Raw genomic sequence first — 20,178 nt, 5'->3', positions numbered from 1 at the left:
CAAACATTACTTGCATCCGTCTATTTGAATTTCTTTTTTGTTGGATATGAGATAATTTTAAGGTCGCCAGACACCTTGTTTCAAAGATTCTTATTATTAGATCCGCCAAATAACAGTTTTTATATGGATAAAATCAGGGTCAATACCGGTAACGTAGAACCGAGCGTTGTGGGAATTCTTTCAAAGAGCTGTTGTTGTTGTAGCGACAGATTTCTGTCGAGTCAACAGTGTTATGTCGTATAAAAACCTTTCCGGCTTCGTAGATCCGACTGACGTGGAAATGGCGCTAAGATCATGTGTTTGTTGTTGTTGTAGCGACAGTATTCTGTCGAGTCGACGGTGCTTCGGTTTCGTAGATCCGACTGTTGTTGAAACGGTTCGTATATCCTTGAAAAGATCGTCTTGATCCCGAAACCGTATCAAAGAGTTTTTTCTGAGTTGCAGTGGATATAACCTCTTAATGATAGTCTATGTTATACATGGATACATTTCACTATAGGTATATTATTATTTTATTAATACATATAAGTGGGTGACACATGGAATATAATTTTGCTTTAAGATTAAAGGTAGGCAACAACATATGTGAGCTAAGTAATAGTAAAAATAAATCAAGATTTTGTTTCGCATTCCTTTTGCATGTGTTATTCGCTCAAAGTCCCTTCAGCATATACAGCATACTATGTAACTAACGGTTTGAACGCTTACGAAATCAGCTACACAATAGCTTCCCCTCCGTTTCCGCTGTTGCAGTTGTGTCATTATCATTTGGCTCTGAAAGCGTTGTCGGCGCAGGCGAAGCTGCTGAGGAACCGGATTCGGGCATTTCGGGTAGATTTTCCATGGTCGCTAGCGGCGTAACACCGCCTTCAAACGACACACGCTTCTCGAAACTTATGCGTCTCGCTTGCGCCGATTCCTCGTTGGAAGAGGTGCTGGTCTTTCGCGTCGCCGCTGAGAAGTTCACAATACCTTCTGTGGCCAGAATGCTTGCGCTGGACAATAATATAGACACCTGCTCGGCCGTTGGACAACCGGTGATGATCATATCGTCGTTATTGTAACCATTTGTGGAGAGCAGTTGCTCCAATTTAACGAATGTTTGAATGATGTTATTCTGCAGAAATGTAAGGTTAAATATGTTATATGGTTAGCGATTCAGTAAACCAATACTTACACGAATCGGACGAAAGATTATAAACTCTGTATCGCGATTGCTTAAGTAGAGTTGCATGGAACGTTGTAGTGACGACAATTTATTCTTTATTAGACGCTGTGTCTCTTGAATGATACTGCTAATTTGCTGTGGGCTCGCCCACGCGCTCTGTCTTAAAGCATAGTTCACTTTGGTCGCAGCTGTTCCGTCCTTTTCATTTCCACCGCCTTTGTTGTCCTTAGTTTGTAAGAGCGTTTGCGCTTTGTCTAGAAATTTTAAAATGGGCGAAACAAGCATTTGCACCGCATCCTTTATAAATTGTTCGCAGACCATTTTCAGATGACGATCGACTTCTTTACGCGAGTCCAACAGATGTTCCTTAATTTGTGGCGTGCCTTCAAGCAAAAACTCGAGTAGCGCATTATTGCTGCCCATTGAGAAAAGCTGTTTGCGCTTTTGCAGCAGGCCAAATGCTGCTGTCTTCACTTTGCTAAAGTCCAACGAAGTCTCTTTGATGGTGAAATCTACGCGAAAAGGCGCTATTTGCTCGCGCAAAATAAGGAGATGCTTTATTTCGAAAAGTTCGCCGTCTATTGGGGTCTATGGTTTAGTTGTAAGAGACATTAGTATAGAGTTAGAATATATGTATATAAAAATCTTGCATACTTTCGCTGCGGAAATTTTCGTTGCTGCAGCGGAGACACTTTGAATGCAGAGTTTCAGTGCCTCCTGAGAGAGTCCTTGAAATATGGGACGATCTACGCAACGGTACAGGCGTGAAAGACACACTAATGTGCGGCGTACGGTTGGATACCACATGCCATGGAGGTCGGCAGGAGAAGAGTCTGTCAAATGTGTATTATATAATATTAGCAAATTATGCACCTTACACGTTTGACTTTGTTAATTTACTTATGTTTCGTTGTCGATTTGCAGTGTCGACGCTTTCCGTTTCTATTGCACTTGAAATGCTCGAATTGAGCGATGAACGCGAATCATAACGTCGCATATGCTGTGTATCCTGTAGAGACAATGCGATGCTCTCCATCATTTCCAGCTTATCTGGGTAAGCCAGATCCCCAGCTGATGGATTATAATTCAAAATGTCCGATTGCAAATAAAGATGCGCACGAAACACCAAACGCTCTTGAACATCCTGAAGTAGCTGATTTGCAGTGTTCGCAAATGCTTCGAGTGCGCCAGCTTTTTCGAAAATAATTTTTTTTTAGTAAATTTTTCAAACAATGTCTGAAGTATGGTAAATAGCTTACGATTTTGTTGTACGTGCTCCTCGAGCATTTCTATGCGTAAAATGGAACAAATTTCCGCCAAAGTTTCCAAGTGGTTAATGTGTATAATGAAGGGTCGCATTGTGTCATACAATATGGTGCAAAGTCCCTCCAAATAAGTGCTAAAAAGTACAAATTTTTCATATAATGAAGTAGAACAAGTAAAATAATAAAAAAAAATAAATAACTAAAAAGAAATAGAAATTGCAAAAAAAAAAAAATAATAATAAAAATACTCTAAGATTGTTACTTACGTCAACTGTTCGCTGCCTAATGCGAAAAATTGAAAGAATAGCCGCTGTTCGTCCTGGCAAACATGCACTAGAAATGCGCAAGCGCTACGGGTTAGCGCGCAATGGTCGCCTTTATGTGCGGCTTTCAATTCCAATATTGCCTTATTAACAGCGGGTGACATAATGAGTGCCCGTTCGTTTAGATAGTTTTGATGCATTTCACCCAGCAACTGCTCATATTCGGCGCTGCGTTCTAGACGAGACTCAACTAACTGCGCTACACGTTTAATCTTTACGGCAGCTGTTTGGTATTTGCCATAATATAAAGCGAATGCGGCATCCGGCGAACTGTTTGTTATAGTTGCACTATTTTTCTTGTCAGTGTCCGAAATGTTTGCAGTTGCGCTTTGCAGGGTAGTTAAGTGCGCTTGTTTTGGATGTAGCGTAGCAGCGGTAGCTTGCGACATAATAACGGATGTATAATTTTTTATTAAAGTCACCGCTTTGGCCAGACAGTGTTTGTATTTAACTGTATAAGAACCAGCATCCTTGAACTTAGGCTAAAAATATATACAAATTTTGTTAGTCTGTAATTACAAATGTTTATGTTTTTGTACTTTACATTTGCTCTCATATATTCAAGGCACTCGTCGATACGATCCAAACATTCACGAAATGCCTCGCTTGCCACTGATAGTGTAGGACTCTGCAGTCGCTGATGCAGCAGTTCTACTTGACTAAAGTAGTGTAATCGTCGTTGTATTTCTTCCCCAAGCTTATGTAAACGCTGCTGTTCCTCCGTCAATTGCTCGCTGGCTGTATTTAAAGCACTAGTTTTTTGCGACACCGTCTCATATTCATTTTTTAAGGTGTTCAACTGCTGCATTGCCGAGTTGATCTGTTCTAAAATTTCTCCACATTCTGCATCCCGCTGTTCCAATTGTTGCAAGTATTGATAATATTGCGCATCTGTATGCCTGGTAATTTCCTCGTTGACACGATCGTACCAAAGGAGAAAGTCTCTGGTATTATTAATACCAGGAGCTGGCAAAGCCTGCAATTCTTGTGCGCTGGCACTAAGTGAACTTTTAATATTTTTTATGTCATCTTTGATTATGGTATCTGCAGCGCTTGCAATGGATGTAGACTCCGACTGCACATGAAAAATCGCTCATCAGTTGCTATTTATAAGGGTGGGGTGGTAATTACCTCTTTGAAGTTTCGGCACTGGTTAGTTATCACATCTAAACATTCCAACTGTAAGGAATTTAAAGGAGCAAGTGCGTCACTACTTGACTCCCATTGAAGCAATCTCGTCCGTACTTTTCGTAAATTTTCATTTTCACTCTGGACCACGGCAACGTCATCCATTTCATCCGAATAAGAATTGCTGGCAAATAGTTGCTTGTATTTTTCTTTTTATCTTTTCTGTTTGTTTCGCGCACCTGAACTAATGTCAAAAGTATAGAGATGTTTAGAAACAAAGTATCAATCGAAATTTTTATATCGACTTTATAATTTTTTGTGTTTTTTGTTTTTTGAATAAATTAAAAACTAAAGTATTCTGTTTGTAATTTAAACCTGCCACTTGGAGTGTAGACTTCATTTTTTTAAATAATTAATGTGAATCAATATTACTCTAAAAGTATTTAAATAATTTTTATATAGTAATTAAACAAGGGTATAATTTGTATAGAAGTTGCAACATTGCCGATATCATTTGTTTACGTTGTGAAGTTTTTGGCTGACATTTGAAAATTACTATACTCAATTAACAATTCATTTAATAATATTTAGGCCTCTGAGATTTTGAATGGCTCCTCAACCGGTCGTAACTGGTCTTTCACCAAAGGAGGGTCCTCCAGGAACTCGTGTTATAATACGTGGAGAGTTCTTGGGCACCAGAGCTACTGATCTCATAGGTAAGTTACACCATGCTACGTGTAATATCCATTTTTGTTAACGCCCTATATCTAAGGTCTGAAGATTTGCGGATCTGATTGCTTGCTGTCAGCCGAATGGAAATCGGCAAATAAAATAATTGCACGCACAGGCCCCGCAAAGGGCAAAGGGGACATTATTGTCACAACAATTAGTGGTGGTGAAGGCTCATCCACAGTGCAATTTCGCGCTTATCACGAAACGATAGGTCCTTTGAAAGAGTCGGCAGTATGGATAGAAGAATCACCATCGCAAAATTTTGCATGGGGTCGTCGTACTCTGGCACAATCGGTGTTGACGCAAGAAGACCCACTGGGTTTATCCATTGAAGGCAATGAACAAAAAATACCAGAAGACTTGCGTGACTTATTTCCTGAAGCAAGTGGTGACTTATCGCAAGAGAACTTTTCACCATCATGGTTTTTGCTCGAAAACCACTTGGCTACCTCTTTTGAGGACTTAAAAGCTGGTCTAGCATATTTAAAGCGAAAAGTGGAGAGTCAAAAAGAGGGTCAGTTATCATTTTTAAAATCAAATGCGGGCTCTGTGATTGATCAATTAGATACACTGATGAATATAAAAGACAAGTTGCAAGAGGACACACGAATTTTCGGTACAGAGCCGCTAAATGTGCTGGAGAACTCAATAGAGAGTAAGTATTGACTTTTCACATATTTTTTATTTGGAATGGAACATAATAATACTTCTAATTGGAATTCGATAGATTCCATATCTGAATCAAAAAATATCTTCACGGAAGTACTACTGCGCAAGGAAAAAGCAGATTCCACCCGCGCAGTTCTCTTTGCGCTATCGCGTCATAAATTTTTATTTTGCTTACCGAATTCGGTTGAACGACGTGCAGAGGCTGGCGAATATGATATTGTTGTAAATGATTATGCACGCGCTAAGAATTTGTTTGGAAAAACCGAAATACCAGTAAGCTGTGATAAATATTTTACTTTTATACTGTTTAACATATTTATTATGTTGCCATTTTCAGATGTTTCGACGTGTACTTGAGGAGGTGGATCAGCGCATTCTACAGATACGAAAACAGTTGCATGAAAAAGTAGTCAAGATGCCACAAAGTGTGGAACAGCAAAAGAAACTAATAAAGGCATTAACCAGTCTTGAGGTAAGCAAGCAATATTTATATAATTTGTTAATAATGACTTAAGTATAATCATCGTCAGGTACAACAAAGCGGTACGAGTATTGGTGACCGCATACGTAATGTTGATCCCGCTTGGGATGCCATTGAAGCGCGTGCAAAGTATTTGGAATACACATTTAAGCAAACTTTTGAACAGTATGCATCTAAGGACGCCGGTGGACAAGAAAGTAAGCTATTTAATTAACTGTTAAATGCGCTTATTTAATATATTGATTATTTTAGAATCTAAGAACCGCGATAGTTCCAATCAGCCACATAGCCGTGTGCTGTTCTGTGAAGAAATTTGTGATATCGCAGCATCGCAATTACCCGATTTATGGCGCTTAGGGCAGTTATATTTTACTGGAGAGCTACGTGGTGCACACGATCCTAAGCCAGGTGATTTCAAGGTATACTAAAGTGATTTTAATAGCATACGTTTGAATTTATACATTTATTCTGCAGCGTATGATTTTAAATGCCATTGAAAAATTCTGCGCCTACTTGCGTGTCGCCGTGCTAATTGCTTCAGATTTGCGTGCGCTGCGTCAAACGACAGGTTTGGCTTGGCCCATCGGTTCATCATCGGCCACGCATCAGTTTCTACCATGGATATCGCAGTGCTTGCGTTATACGCGCATCACCTACGCCACTCTAATACGTTTAGATCTGCCATCTGAGGCGCTGGACATCATACAAAAATTAATCGATGAAATACGTATTTTCTGCTTTTCAATAACGTTCAAACGGGCTAGTGACCGCTGTAAGAAGTTGGGTGAAGAAGAAACTTGGGAAATGGACGTAGAAGACTTTCCAGGCGCTACAATGTTGCCCAATTGTTTGGAAAAACTGCTGTTGGAGACGCTAGATGAGGCGCAAACTGCTTGTATGAATCCAGAAATAAGGTAAGTTCTAAAAAAAATATTTTTGAAATTAAATTAATTTTTAATTTATATATTTTTTATTTAATTTTTTTCATTTTTTTGTATTTTTATTTATTTTTTTATATTTTTATTATTTTTTTAAATTAATTTTAATAAAATATTTTTTTATTTTTAATTTTTGTATTTATATGTATTTATTTTATTTTATGTTATTTTTTTAATTTATTAAATTTTCTCTTGTTGTTTTAATTTTTTTTTATTTTCTTAAATTTTTTTTTATATATTTTTTAATTTTTTAGAGAGGGTAACTTATTGGAACCACAATCGGATGGTCAGCGGGAAGTTTCACAACGCTTGCAAGAATTCTTATCCACCTTCTGTGGTGTTATTGAAGAGTTGGCATACCAGTCACACGACGAAGAGACACCAACTCACAACGTGTCTCAACTCATTGGCTATCCAAATGTACAGCAGAGCGCATTAATGTCTGGACGTTTTTGGAATTCCAGTGTTATAACCTGGGAGCAGCGTATGCTTTGTTGTCTCGCCAATTGCGCATATTGCAACAAGAGTTTCTTTCCACACGTGGGCGATATATTTGTCAAGTAACAAACACATTAAAAATAAACCAAAAGCTATATTTCAAATAATTTCATTATTCTATTTTAGATATGGTTACCCCTTGCCGACGCTGGCAATTGAAACGTCGCGTTATTCCGTTAATCAGTTGTTTACAAATCTCTTGGATGCATATGTGGAACACAAAGTGGACCCATTGGTCGGCACAATAGAGCCATCAATGTATTTGGGGCGCTTTCAATGGGATAACGAAATGGAGATCGGCAAGTTGCGTCCATACGCACATGAATGCTGTGACAACTTGGTAGGTGTTTATTCCGAAATATACACCATATCGCCGGCATTGTTGCGTCCCATACTTGAACCGATTGTGCTTACCGTTTCGGAGGAGTTGGCGCGCTTAATGAGTTGCGTGCAAGAATTTAGCTATACTGGCGCCATTCAAGCTAATGTGGATATACGCTTGATAAGGGACGCCTTGAAGTTTTATACAAACGAAACGGCAAAGTAAGTTTTTTTTTTTACTGCTGTTTCATATTGCTTTGAGTTCTTGCTCAATTTTGTTTGTTTGCAATTTTCAGAAATTATTTCCTCGAAGCCTTGGAGGCTATAAAACCACCACTTAATGCGGAGCAATTGCGTAAGAGCGACGAAATATTGGAACGTGTTAAGACGTGCATGAAACTGCAGTTGATGTGCTTTTCAGTCAAGGATCCATAAATTTCGTAGTGACTACGAAATAGCATAATATTTAATCTTAAGGTATTTACTTGTATTGATATTAATTACCGTTATGGTTATTTAAATATTTATTCCAATTCGAAACAAATGTCTTAAATGCATAAACGTAATATACATATATAGTATTCAGAAAAAATTTCTTACAACTCTATGGAATTATAACAATATAGCAGCCATTCAAACTGAACGATCAAAATTTAGTCCTAATATGAGAAACTTTTTATTGGACGATATATCTTCACAAAACTTGACAAGGATTACTTTCCAAGGCAACGCTACAGATGTACAGATCGGATCCCTATAGCATGTAGCTGCCATACAAAGTGAACAATTGAAATGTAATACTTGTATGGAAGACTTTTTTATTTGTCGACATATCTTCACAAAATTTAGCATGGATTATTTTCCAAGGTAATGGTACAATCTCCAAAGAAGTAGTTCAGATCGGACCACTATAGCATATATCTGGCATACAAACTGGTCGATAAGAATTCAGTCGTAGTATGAAAAACTTGTTTATTTGACGAGATATCTTCACGAAATTTGACATGGATTATTGTATGAGGTAGTGGTACATTTTCAGCAGAAATTTATCAGATCAGACCACTATAGCATGTAGTTGCCATGCAAAGTGAACAAACAAAATCTAATCCTTGTATGGAAAACTTTTGTATTTAACGAGATATTTTCTCAAAATTGAACAAGGATTATTGTCCAAAGCAACGAACTATCTCTAAAGAAATTGTTCAGATCGGACCACTATAGTATATATCCTGCATACAACCTGATCGATAAGAATCCAGACCTGGTATGGAAAACTTTTTTGACGAGATATTTTAACGAAATTTAGGATATATTATGCAAGGCTCTGATCTCAAAAGAAATTGTTGAGATAGGATATTAGCATATGTATATGTAGCTGCTACACAAACTGATCGATCAGATCACACAATATATTTTTTTATATTCAACATTTTATTACCATAAAATATACGGTTGCACTTGTTATATATGTACATATAAATTTATTAAAGAATTCGAACATTCTGGGTTGACGAGATTTTAACTTTTACAGCTTAAAGTCAAATGAGAAGTCATCACCCATAGTTTGGAACTTTTCAAAGTTTTCCTTTATCGCTTTCTCTACATCAATCGAATCGAATTTCTCCTGTATACGCATCTTCACAGGGTTCTCTAGAATATCCATAATTTGATAGCGTAATAAATTGGGTAAAATATTGACGGCAGCCTCCGCAATATAATCCAAAGTACCAGCACCATCACTTCGTATTTGTATATTACCCAAATCGATTTGTAGATCATTGATTTGTGGTCGCTTACGCGTATCTAGTGATTGACTCAACTCGACTGTCACACGAATATATTGAACGGAAAATTTGAATACGCCTGTACGAGATCCGAGAGTAAAATCGATTTCCCAATGACTTTCGCCGGCAATCTCCTGTGTGCCCACATGGAAATGTAATTTAATTGTATTATTCTGCATGGCTACTGACATGTCGCCAACGCGATAAAAACTCGACACACCCCAAATCCAAGAGTTCACCAACTGAAAGGTGAATATGCCAGCCGTACGATTATAGTCGGGCAAATGATATGGATCGTAACCCATATCACGTACTTTCTTTCGACCCTCGGCTATGGCCATATCTAACGGTGATATTGAATTAGGCAAAAGTCGGTCACCTAAGAATTTCTCCAGATTTCCATTTATCTCTTCGCGTAATTTCTTATCCGCTTCCGATAGCATGAACGGTTTCATGGCATCGAAGACGAGTGTGGGCGCAGAGTTGACAACGCTTTGAAATAAATTGCCAACTAAACCTAAATTCTGGAAATCCATAGACATATCACCGAAAGTGATATCCATTTTTATGCGTTCCGTGGTTAAATGTCCATCTCTTTCGACAGCTAGTGCCGCATTCGCCTTCACGTAGACATTTTTAAGCACAACTGTGAACGGTCCATTAGCTCGGGTAAACAGTGAGCTCAGCGTGTACTTGCCGCGGACGTCCATCTTGTCCAATTGTATACCGGCTTCGACCTGAAATTAAATAAAATTTGCAGGTACCAATATTAAAGGGGAAAAAATATATATATTTAACGAGTTATCTTCATCTTTAATTATTTATTTTCAGATACGGTACAATCTCCGAAGAAATTATTTAGATCGGACTACTACAGCATATAGCTGCAAACTGACCGTTCAAAATCCAGTCCTTATATGGAAAACTTTTTTATGTGGCAAAATATCTTCACGAAACTTGGCATAGAATATTTTCCATGTTAACTGTATAATCTCCGAAGAAATTATTTAGATCGGATCACTATAACATATTGCTGCAATACAAACTGATCGACCAAAATCCAGTCTTTATAAGGAAAATTTTTTTATGTTGCAAAATATCTTCAGGAAATTTGACATGGATTATTTTTCAAAGTAACGGTACAATCTCCGAAGAAATTATTTAGATCCGACCGCTATAGCACATATGTAGTTGCCATACAAACTTACAGATTAAAATGAAGTTCTTGTATGGAAAACTATTTTATTTGAAGAGATATCTTCCCGAAATTATGACATCAATTATTACTCAAGGTAACTGTACAATCTGCGAAGAAATTATTTATATCGGACAACTATAGCACATAGTTGCCATACAAACTAACCGTTCAAAATCCAGCCCATATATGGAAAACTTCTTATTTGACAAGATATCTTCACGAAATTTGGCATAGGGATTATTTTTCAAGGTGACGATACAATCTCCGAAGCAATTTTTGGATGTACATATGTAGCTGCCATATAGACTGACCGATCAAAATCAATGTCATTTTTATTAGTGAATGGTTTCCTAGCTCCTGTGCAACTGAGGTTAATATTTTTCTTGTTTTAAATTGTTGTTTGAACGCGTCATATTATGAACTTAGCTCTGACCGCTGAATCACTGCTTTCGCTACACACTTTTAAAACAACTGTTATCAACAACAAACACACTTAAGTCTACATACTGTCTTCTTTCCTTCTAATCAACGAATTTCAAATGCGTTTCGATCTTATCATTGGCGGCGAACGTTTCACAGCTAAATTAAATTAGATTTTGTTTTGAATTTAGAAATTAATATAATTCATGAAAATTCCTAAGCTTTCTAAATAAAAATATATTCTTATATTTACCTTCATCGCCTTCAGATCCGCTTGCACCGTGTCAATACGAAATTTCGACAAACCATACGCTTTCACCTGCATCATACTCAACGTGCCCATACCGAGACTTTTGCGCATGTCTGGCACCTCCATGGGATCTGGTATTGGCGCTCCTGGAAATCCAACGGGATCTTCTTGCTTGAAATGCTCTATGACGGCGAAAAGCTGCGCCGCCAAACGATTCTCGGTTACGCGTACATTATGGTCATCCTTTGCGTCACCGGTCAAGTCAATATCTGTGTTGGACTCCTCTTCTGTGCCTTGTGGAAGTATACAAAAGCGTTTTTAATCACATATACTAAACATGTATGGGTGACTATATGTATGTGTAGTGCCTATTTACCAACATCCTCATCGCGTATAAGCGCCTCACTGAGATCCAAGCAAAAAAGTAAGGCGAAAGATAACGCGACCCATGCGTGCCTCATAAGCATGTTAGTTATGAATTGAAAACAACAACAAATTATCAGTAAAATTTAACAGCATCCACGAAAATAGGAATATTCACTTATTCATACAAGTCTTTGAATACTGATAATATGGATTACACTCTAACGGCAACGGCGTTTAGGTGCCGAGTTGTTCGCGCCACGACGTTCCGTACACAAATGGCGTCATGTATCAATAGTAGCCTGAGGGAGGAATCGTTTAGAGATGCACTTGTGTGGTAGTGTAGAAAGTGAGCGAAAACGAAGCGGCTTTGAGCTCAGCTCTGAGATTAAGATTAAGAACTTTGATTAACAACAAGAGATGCTTCAGTTTAAGATAGCAGCGTGCAAAATGTGATTACTATAAATAAATTCATAATTCGAGCTGCTCTTAAAAATATTGAAGTATATTGTTCTGGGACATGGAAACATCTCCAACGATTAGTGATGGCCAAAGGAGCTGCGGTTGGAACTAGATCAATAGCCTTTTAGCTTTTAAAATGTTTATTTTTTTCAAATTTCTTTCAAGTCGAAACCTTATTAATGATGCTATGTTTTTACTTTTACAATAACAGCGGTCGACACGATTTTTGGTTGCTCTTCTCCATATTAAATTTCAGTTTCTGATACACCAAAAATAAGAGAAAGCAAACTTTTTTATTAAAGTTTGCTTTTGTAGAAAACTTTTTTCATATTCCTTTTATATTCATATGGGCAAATGGGCCATTCGTGTCAGGCGAAAACAAACTTGTAAGAGCTAAATATAAAATTTCCAGTATTTTTCGATGTCTAAAATCAGCATTGGAGCATGAGCACAAAAATCAAAAATTCTTTCTTGTTGAGCGGTGTAATTTATTGGCAAAAAATTCCATTACCAAGACAGTCGGGTCTACGTAACCGGAACGGATCTAGATTTTTTATCCGGTCAAAGACTGTCAGAGTTCTACAACAACAACTGACAAAAAATATTTTTTTATTATAATTTTTTCATGTCTGTGACACCTGACCGTTAACAGCGTTTGAATAATATAAATTCGTTTTTGTTTAATAATTTATTACATTTATTACCCAATTCGATTTAGATTCATTTTAAAACTTAATTACTTCAATTTAAAAGTATACAATCAATTTTAACATACAAACATACTATTACATACTAATTAATATGTATATTGTATGCATTTATTCCTACATATATAAATATCTTTTTTAATGTGTATACATGTGTGTGTGTGTATGTGCTTTGTGTTTAATGCTGTGATAGATTTGGTTAAATACACCTTTAACTTAATTTTAACATTTCAAAAATGCTTCGAGTTTCTTTCAAATTTAAAATTACCGCTGCCAACTACAAATGTATTAAAAATGCTCCACAATTAAAACAATGAAGTTTCCTTAAAACATTCAAATTATTTTAACATTAATTACGATTCCTATAATTTTTTTTACCGCTACACTTACAACTATGCAAATTTATAATCAAAAAATTCAAATTATTTTACAATTTGTTCGAAACCATTTAGAACTAATTCAATATAAAACTTTATATATACCTATATATGTATATGTATATATAGATATATGTATGTATATAATACAACAACATTATCATCATCTTATATAAAATATATTGCAACTAGCTTATTTGCTTATGTTTTGTTTGCAAGCATAAAGCAATGCCTAAAATTAGGCAGAAATACAGACACGTAGCTGGTGTTGGAAGCAGCCCAAAACGATTTAGGAGCTCTCACATTATAACAAGTATAATGTTTTTGAAAAATAAAAATATATAAATTAAAAATGAAAAATGAAAAACTAATTCTAGCAGTGCTTTAAACTGAGATTTGGCAATTTCTGTAAAAGTTTTTAAACTAATTTTGCATGTGTGAAACCTAAACTGCATAAATATATTAAAGAGTATTTTTGTTGGCAAAAAAAATTAAGCTATTTGTTGACCCGATTCCCAACTTTTGATGAACTATTACTAACAATACAAGTACAAATTAAAAAATTTGCCTAGATTCAGACTTCAAATATGAAATATTAGTGTAAGATTAAAATAAGAATAATAAATAAATATATACAACAACAACTGCATGTTATAATTATAATTTTTCGCTTACAGCTTTGGCCTAGTTGCACATACTTGATCGAGTCCCACCAAACCAATTCACTGCGCATTAAAATTTCCAATTATCTTTATAAATAATTCCTTTTTTATACTCATGCGAGTTGAAAGACACTTTTACATTTCACTGGAAATGGGGAAGCTAATTAAAAAAATGTTTTGTACTAAATATACATTTTAGCCGTATTGATAAAGTGGCGTTCACCAATCTAATTAAAGAGTTGATTTTGATTTATTTACGCATAATAACTAATTGCACTAAAGAAGCCGCTTTTGAGACAAAACGGCGCATGAAATCCCTATAAAAATATTTCGAAATACGTTGGCAAAATAAAATTTCTTTCATTCATCATTAAAAAAAAAAACATTTTATGAAAATTTTATAGCTTCCAGTTTTTGATTTGCCTGAGCTTTTAATATTTTCAAGTATATAAGTTTCCAGTATTATTTACTTTTTGGTCCGTTTAGACAAGATTAAGCCATTTAAGCTCTCATACACTTGAAGTTACCTGTTTTACTCATTAATAGTTTGCTTTAGATTATAACTCTTTATGTTATAATCAGGGCGCTCACCAAGTTAGTTGCCTACTTTGTTATTATTGTCAAACTACATATCACTCGCTTCTATTACTTCTACTAAAGCGGGTGTTATGTGTGATCCCGCACCGGTGATATTCATATTCATGCCCAGACTCATGCGACTACCGCTGCCACTGCCGCTACCCGTACTGCCACTACTCAGTGACGGCACAGACGTTATGCGGGTGCTTGTTGTCGCATTTGACAGACCACTGTGGCTATAAATTGTGGATAACATATTTGTGTTATTACTACCACTATTCACCATGGTCGTTGACGTGACAGCGCCTGTGGTGAAGTTCAAATATTCTGATTCCATGGAATCAGAAAACATTTCCGCTTTGAAGGTGTTAGGTGAGGAGGAGACAATAATTGGTGACAGCGTTATTGTTGTAGCAGAGGATGATAATATTGGGGTTAGTGTTTGTGTATGGTGCATATTGTTGTTGCTGATCGTTGCTGGGCGCATTGTAACAATATTTTGTTTTACTTGTTGATTTTGTGTATGTGTGTTATTGTGCATTTGTGGCTGCTGTTGTTGCTGTTGATGATGATGATGTTGTAGTTGCAGCGGCAACGAAGTGGCTGCTACACATTTGCCACTTGTCACAGATGCTGGCATATTATTGGCGGATGTGGTGATTAAATGCGACGAAACAAGCCGTTGTCCGTGTATTTGTTGCTGATGATGCTTCTGTTGTTTGCTGTTGTTGTACGCGGTGCTGCTGTAAGTGTGGCTGTTGTTGCAGTAGCACACTTTGGTGTGAGCTTTTAGTCGTTGCCGTAGACGGCGATGTTGTTGTATTGCTGGTACTTGTGTTGGTTAGAATATTTACTGTTGTCAAGTTGCTCAATAAAGTGTTACTATGGTTACTATTGCCGTTGGCGGATGAAGTTACCTGCAGTTGAGGTATACTATGAATTCGCTGGATGTTGGAATTGCTGTGTTGGTGGTGTGCTTGTCCCGTAGTTACGACATTTACAACTAATATTTGAAGAAAAGAGGAAGAAGAAATGACATAAAAATCAATTTTCAAATTGAATTTTCCAAGCTGCTGGGTTAGGCTCACCTTGGTATTTACCCTCAGCATTTTGTATGAGAACAGATTCCATAGGCAACATATTGGTTTGGTGTTGGTTACCACTGATGGTGGTGACCGTTTGCGTTTGTTGTTGTTGTTGCTGCTGCGACGAAATGGGATGCAAACTAATGAATGGTATTAGCGTTGCTCCTTTGGAAGACGGTGATGAGGAATTCGGCGTCAAATGCAGTTGTGAGGTTACCGTTGCTATGGATGGTGATGGTGACGATAATGCGCTTGATGAAGTGCTTTGCTGCTCAGACACAATTGTTATGGCCTGTTGATGAGTTGGGTGTTGTTGCGGTGATGTTGTTGTTGCCGTCGAAGTGTTGCGCGGACGTGTGGTCAACGTCGTGCCTACTTGCAACTCACTTGGGCTCAACCTTGGGGTTTCATCTGCCACTTGAATTTCATAACATGCCAGTTCTGGTATTACAGGACGCACTTTACCACCATCCGGTCGATGAGGATTTCGGCAGCCACGACATTTGCAACCAATGCATGACTTAGAATCCACATAGCAGGGACAACGTTGACCGCAACATGTCAGTTTACCAGGCGTTGGGGTAGCATTGCCACATCGGCAACCTCTTCGCTTCGCGTTTAATTTGTTCGCTTGAGATTGTTGCTGTGTTGTAACCACTGAGTTGCTAATTGCCGCTGGTGCTGATGTACTTGTTGATACAGGCGAGTTTGCTGTTGCAACAGTCTTCTGTAAACAAATGAATTTTGATAAAACCGTGTTTTACTTACAATTTAAAATTAAAACTTACTCTCTGCCCATTTTCCTCATCACCGTCTGTTTTTCTTTTAATAGTAATCTTATTCCCGACGCCGGTATATAAAACAGAGTACATGGCTGAACCATTGGAAACCGTTTTTATGGAAGGTGGATTACGTATTTGTTGTGATGTAATAGTGGCAGTGGTTGTAGTTGCAGTTGAGCTGGTAACCGATGTGGGAGACGCTACTGCACCTGTGCTTGCCGAAGAGATTAGAGAAGAGGTCGTGGTTATACCTGCCGCAGATACTTTAAAAGTAACAGACGCGTTCGTATCCGAGTTTGTAATGCCGGCTGCTTTTACCGCTGAAGCTATGCTGATTGGTGCACCGCCGCGTGCTTGCGCTTGGGCAAGTTGACGTTTAAGCGATTGTAGCTTAGCTGACGCTATCGTCAAAGGTGCAGTGGTGGTGGCGGATGAAGATACAATCGGTACAACAATACCGGGTGTGTTTGGACCAACGTATGTAATCGTGGGAGGCGCCGACAGTGAAGCAATGCTACTATGGCTGGTTCCCACAATTGATTGGGTAGCGCATAAATGTGGTGTTTGTATATTATTAGATTCACTGGCGCTTGTTTTTATATTCCTAACATATAACATATGTGATTGACCGTGTGCCTGTTGCTGCTGCTGTTGTTGGTTTGTTACATTAACTTTCGATGTCATTAGAATGTGGGCATTGCTTGGTGTAGAAGAGTTTCCTTGGTTGTTTGTTTGTTCCCGTTTGATGATAGCAGTGTGTGTAGGTAACAAGGTTATGGAGTTGCTGGATGTCGCCGCGGGTGTTATTGGAGAAGTTGATAGCCGAGGAGCGGTATGAGTTTGAACCCTTTTTTGAGGCACTAATAAAGGTGCCAACGGCGTTACAGCACTAACACTTGGTGTTGACTGATTCGGTACACTTGTCACCGCCGCTGGTATTGTTAGAAGCGTATTTTGTAACTTAATTGTAGGCCCCATTTGTGGTAAATCAGCATTAAAAGCGTTTAATATATCATCATATCGGGCACCCTCCTGAATAATATCCCCACAAGTAGTCATGTGTGGCATTGGCGCAACACCGAAAACATTCTCTCCACTACAAGTCAGCGCTTGGTGAGCCTTTTGACGGCTGAGATGCGTGTAAAAATTCGAAGACAATAAATGCTCACACAGGCTTTTATAACAAAGCAGAAGGCAACGCATAGTTTTATTTTCAGTATATGTTTTAAAATCCTGCAGATCCTTGCAATTGATGCATAAGGGGCGCAGTGCTTTTCGTCCACGAACACATAATCGACACACATTGTGTTGGCAACGCGCATTATTCAAAGGCTCGTACGGATCATTTAGAAGGCGGGCACAAACAGCACAAGAAAGCAGTTGTCTTAGTTGCCCAAACAGTCGGCTAAGGTCAAGCATGCGTTGCTCACCAAGACCGTTACTATCAGTGGTATCAAATTGCAACACTAGTTGCGCTGTAGAAACATAAACACAAACAGCGTTCATTGCGTCAAGACGCTTCTCTTCACCAACACCGCTACCACCACTTAAGCTGCCGCTGACTACAGAAAACATCAATAAACACAATTGATAGAATGGTTTGGTAAAACACTAAGCAGATGCAAATAAAGTGATAATGACACTCGGCAATTTAATGTCCCATATTCGCTACAAACTATTTATATGTATATATTTATTGTTTTCTTCATATGTTTTGTTGTTATTGGCTTAGAGAGGCTGTTGCAAAATCGATGGCGCTAACAACCGGCGATCAATGGTCGAAAAGCGTTTATAAACAGTTTGTAACACTTCTAACTTGTTTTATAAGTAATTATTTATAAAAGGTAACGATGGCATAGATTTCTACAGCAGCCATATAATTAGCTACAAAAACTTTATTCACCGAAAATAATGTCACCAAAAGACCGTCGATTGCTTGCGGCTGTTAATTGCTTTTATTTGACACGCGCTCAATAATTCAACACAAAAAATATTCTGCAGACAATATTTGAAAATTATACATAGCCTTGCACTTCACACCCGCACTGCTAGAAAAAGTTTGTTTATGTTCCAATTTGATTTAGAAAATTGTAATGCAAAATAAAAATTGCGCTGAAAAATGCTGAAAATTCTGATAAAGCACTAGCAAAACTCGCCGATTGTTTTTTGGCATTTCATTTTACGTTTGACATTCACTTTGTTGACATTCTTTACATTTTTCTTTTCACTATTCTTTCCAATCAGTACAGTACGTAGTAAAACTCGAAAATGATTTAGCTAATTCAAGAAGAAGAATAAGTGCAACCAACTTTAGTCATGTAATTTGCCGCCTCGAAGGAACTAAAAAAGCGGAAAAGTGGCATTTTTATTCGAAAATATAAAATTCTTTTACAAATAAGTAATTGTTTAGTGAATCAACATTTAAGTTAATCATAATGTTACGAGCGTTGTTGCATAATAGAAACGCATAAATGGTAAATGCAGGGTATTCTATAAAAGCTTTATTTGTGATTTAGTGTTTCCGGTGAGCAACGTCTTTGACTGCATGCAAATTATGGAATGGAACTAATGACCACGAACATAACCAGCCTTTCAGACGACCGAGGGCAAATGTTTGCAATATATTGAAGGTAAGTGACTATTATTGTAACATTTACATTATATAATTATTACAAACCTCGATTTATCTTGTTTTTGTTATAGGAGAAAAAATTGGAATAGATAAGGTCAGATATCGTTATTACTAATAGCTACTTTTTAGTAAACTATACATTATAGGGCAGTAAATCGAGCAGTCCTCTCCCAAGCAATACCAAGTAAAAATTGATTCACTTTTAATACGACAGAACTTTGCTTAAACTTAACGCTAGCAGGTGGCTTAGTTTTATAGAGCTAAAACGAAGAAGAACGCTAACTCCGCCTGCACCGTAGCTATAATATCTTTCACAGGTGCAGTTCTCATAGATTAAAATATCTAAAAAGATATTTTTGGTCACTTCATAATATTAATGTACATATATATTATAAATTACGTATATTTACTCATACATATATATATATATACATAAATATATGTATGTATATCCGTTGCCTTGGTCAATAATCCCTACCAAATTTTGTCAAGATACAAGGACATGCACCGTTTCTTGAATCATTGCGTTATTTAGCTCTAAAAAATTTACATTTGCTTGGTTTTAAATATTTTTTAAACAGTACATATTTCTAAAAAGTAAAGAATCCGTAAACCGCGTTCACTTCTCTTTCTGTATACATCAGCATTTAAAGGAAAAAGTCAATGAATCTTTTATTTATTTATGCATTTTAATCATCACCTTTGCGGCAAGTAAACTTAAAAACAAACAAAAAAAAATAATAACCTTTGCGTTAACAGCTGCATATTATTATATACATACATTGAAAGGTTAGAAGTGTAAATACTGTGGCGATCACATCTGTTGTTATAGAAGAAAAGGAATAATTAAAATACATAACGAGAAAATCGCGATAAATATTGCCATTAGGAATGATCGTATCACTTCAGCGAAGTAATGCAAAGAATAAGCCGGTCAGATAATGCTATGCCCCACGGACGCTTGGTCTAATCATCCAAACTTACATACACACAATAATTGGGTGATGCTTTTCCATGGGGCGCACAGCTTTCAAACTGAATGAATTTATTGCGCTCTTCTCTTTGCCGGCAAACGCATATGTACATTTTCCTGACTATTGGTCTATGACACGATCGCACGCGACACTAGTTGTCGTCTCGTCGTCTTCATAATATCTATACGCGCGTATTTCGGTGAGCATATCCTAGGTAAATAGGCATGCGCGATTCACCAACACAATGCTAGAAACCAGAGCAAAAACACATATCGCCTTCGAATCAGCATCAGCATCATTCACATCCATACACTTACAGTACTATGCGTATTAACGGTACATATTATCCGCAATGGGAACTCTTGGCAGCCATCGTTATT

General features: G+C 37.2%; 4 protein-coding genes across 5 annotated transcripts; 1 reads left to right on the top strand and 3 right to left on the bottom strand.

Annotated features, from left to right (window-relative positions):
- Positions 1 to 494: 494 nt before the first annotated feature.
- On the bottom strand, positions 495 to 4,124 carry LOC126752449 (conserved oligomeric Golgi complex subunit 3). Its single transcript, XM_050463251.1, has 8 exons — positions 3,888 to 4,124; positions 3,301 to 3,831; positions 2,700 to 3,238; positions 2,428 to 2,567; positions 2,069 to 2,359; positions 1,823 to 2,001; positions 1,178 to 1,756; positions 495 to 1,117 (listed from the first exon to the last, which is right to left on the bottom strand). Exons 1-8 carry the CDS (start codon positions 4,047 to 4,049, stop codon positions 713 to 715), a joined length of 2,826 nt encoding a protein of 941 aa, XP_050319208.1. The 5' UTR covers positions 4,050 to 4,124; the 3' UTR covers positions 495 to 712.
- A 282-nt stretch (positions 4,125 to 4,406) lies between these two features.
- On the top strand, positions 4,407 to 11,292 carry LOC126754160 (exocyst complex component 2). Of its 2 annotated transcripts, XM_050466114.1 has the most exons (11): positions 4,407 to 4,600; positions 4,657 to 5,271; positions 5,344 to 5,558; positions 5,623 to 5,757; positions 5,816 to 5,963; positions 6,019 to 6,185; positions 6,241 to 6,680; positions 6,959 to 7,264; positions 7,329 to 7,745; positions 7,820 to 8,000; positions 11,194 to 11,292. In XM_050466114.1, the coding sequence occupies exons 1-10, from the start codon at positions 4,492 to 4,494 to the stop codon at positions 7,956 to 7,958; spliced, it is 2,691 nt and encodes an 896-aa protein (XP_050322071.1). In that variant the 5' UTR covers positions 4,407 to 4,491; the 3' UTR covers positions 7,959 to 8,000; positions 11,194 to 11,292. The 2 variants fall into 2 exon arrangements, with proteins under 2 accessions (XP_050322071.1, XP_050322070.1); XM_050466113.1 differs by lacking the exon at positions 11,194 to 11,292 and having other exon boundaries at positions 7,820 to 8,118.
- Positions 8,934 to 11,811, bottom strand: LOC126754162 (uncharacterized). The gene is made up of 3 exons (XM_050466115.1): positions 11,552 to 11,811; positions 11,179 to 11,468; positions 8,934 to 10,044 (listed from the first exon to the last, which is right to left on the bottom strand). The coding sequence occupies exons 1-3, from the start codon at positions 11,640 to 11,642 to the stop codon at positions 9,049 to 9,051; spliced, it is 1,377 nt and encodes a 458-aa protein (XP_050322072.1). The 5' UTR covers positions 11,643 to 11,811; the 3' UTR covers positions 8,934 to 9,048.
- Positions 11,812 to 13,239: 1,428 nt separating this feature from the next.
- On the bottom strand, positions 13,240 to 18,343 carry LOC126754159 (uncharacterized). The gene is given in 4 exon segments (XM_050466112.1): positions 13,240 to 15,044; positions 15,046 to 15,328; positions 15,414 to 16,137; positions 16,199 to 18,343. Coding segments are annotated over 4 exon segments (3,249 nt in total). The 5' UTR covers positions 17,768 to 18,343; the 3' UTR covers positions 13,240 to 14,371.
- Between the last annotated feature and the right edge of the window lie 1,835 nt (positions 18,344 to 20,178).

The sequence above is a fragment of the Bactrocera neohumeralis genome, chromosome 3 (genome assembly GCF_024586455.1).
Source record: "Bactrocera neohumeralis isolate Rockhampton chromosome 3, APGP_CSIRO_Bneo_wtdbg2-racon-allhic-juicebox.fasta_v2, whole genome shotgun sequence".
Taxonomy (NCBI): domain Eukaryota; kingdom Metazoa; phylum Arthropoda; class Insecta; order Diptera; family Tephritidae; genus Bactrocera; species Bactrocera neohumeralis.
This window is presented reverse-complemented; position numbering and strand designations above follow the sequence as displayed.

Coding starts and splice junctions, on each gene's coding strand:
- LOC126754162 (XM_050466115.1), bottom strand. CDS start 11,642: ATGCTTATGAGGCACGCATGGGTCGCGTTATCTTTCGCCTTACTTTTT. Junction 11,469..11,551: donor TATACGCGATGAGGATGTTG/GTAAATAGGCAC, acceptor TACTTCCACAAG/GCACAGAAGAGGAGTCCAAC. Junction 10,045..11,178: donor CGGATCTGAAGGCGATGAAG/GTAAATATAAGA, acceptor ATTTAATTTCAG/GTCGAAGCCGGTATACAATT.
- LOC126752449 (XM_050463251.1), bottom strand. CDS start 4,049: ATGGATGACGTTGCCGTGGTCCAGAGTGAAAATGAAAATTTACGAAAA. Junction 1,757..1,822: donor CGAAAATTTCCGCAGCGAAA/GTATGCAAGATT, acceptor ACTAAACCATAG/ACCCCAATAGACGGCGAACT. Junction 1,118..1,177: donor TAATCTTTCGTCCGATTCGT/GTAAGTATTGGT, acceptor ACATTTCTGCAG/AATAACATCATTCAAACATT.
- LOC126754160 (XM_050466114.1), top strand. CDS start 4,492: ATGGCTCCTCAACCGGTCGTAACTGGTCTTTCACCAAAGGAGGGTCCT. Junction 5,964..6,018: donor GGACGCCGGTGGACAAGAAA/GTAAGCTATTTA, acceptor TGATTATTTTAG/AATCTAAGAACCGCGATAGT. Junction 7,746..7,819: donor TATACAAACGAAACGGCAAA/GTAAGTTTTTTT, acceptor TGCAATTTTCAG/AAATTATTTCCTCGAAGCCT.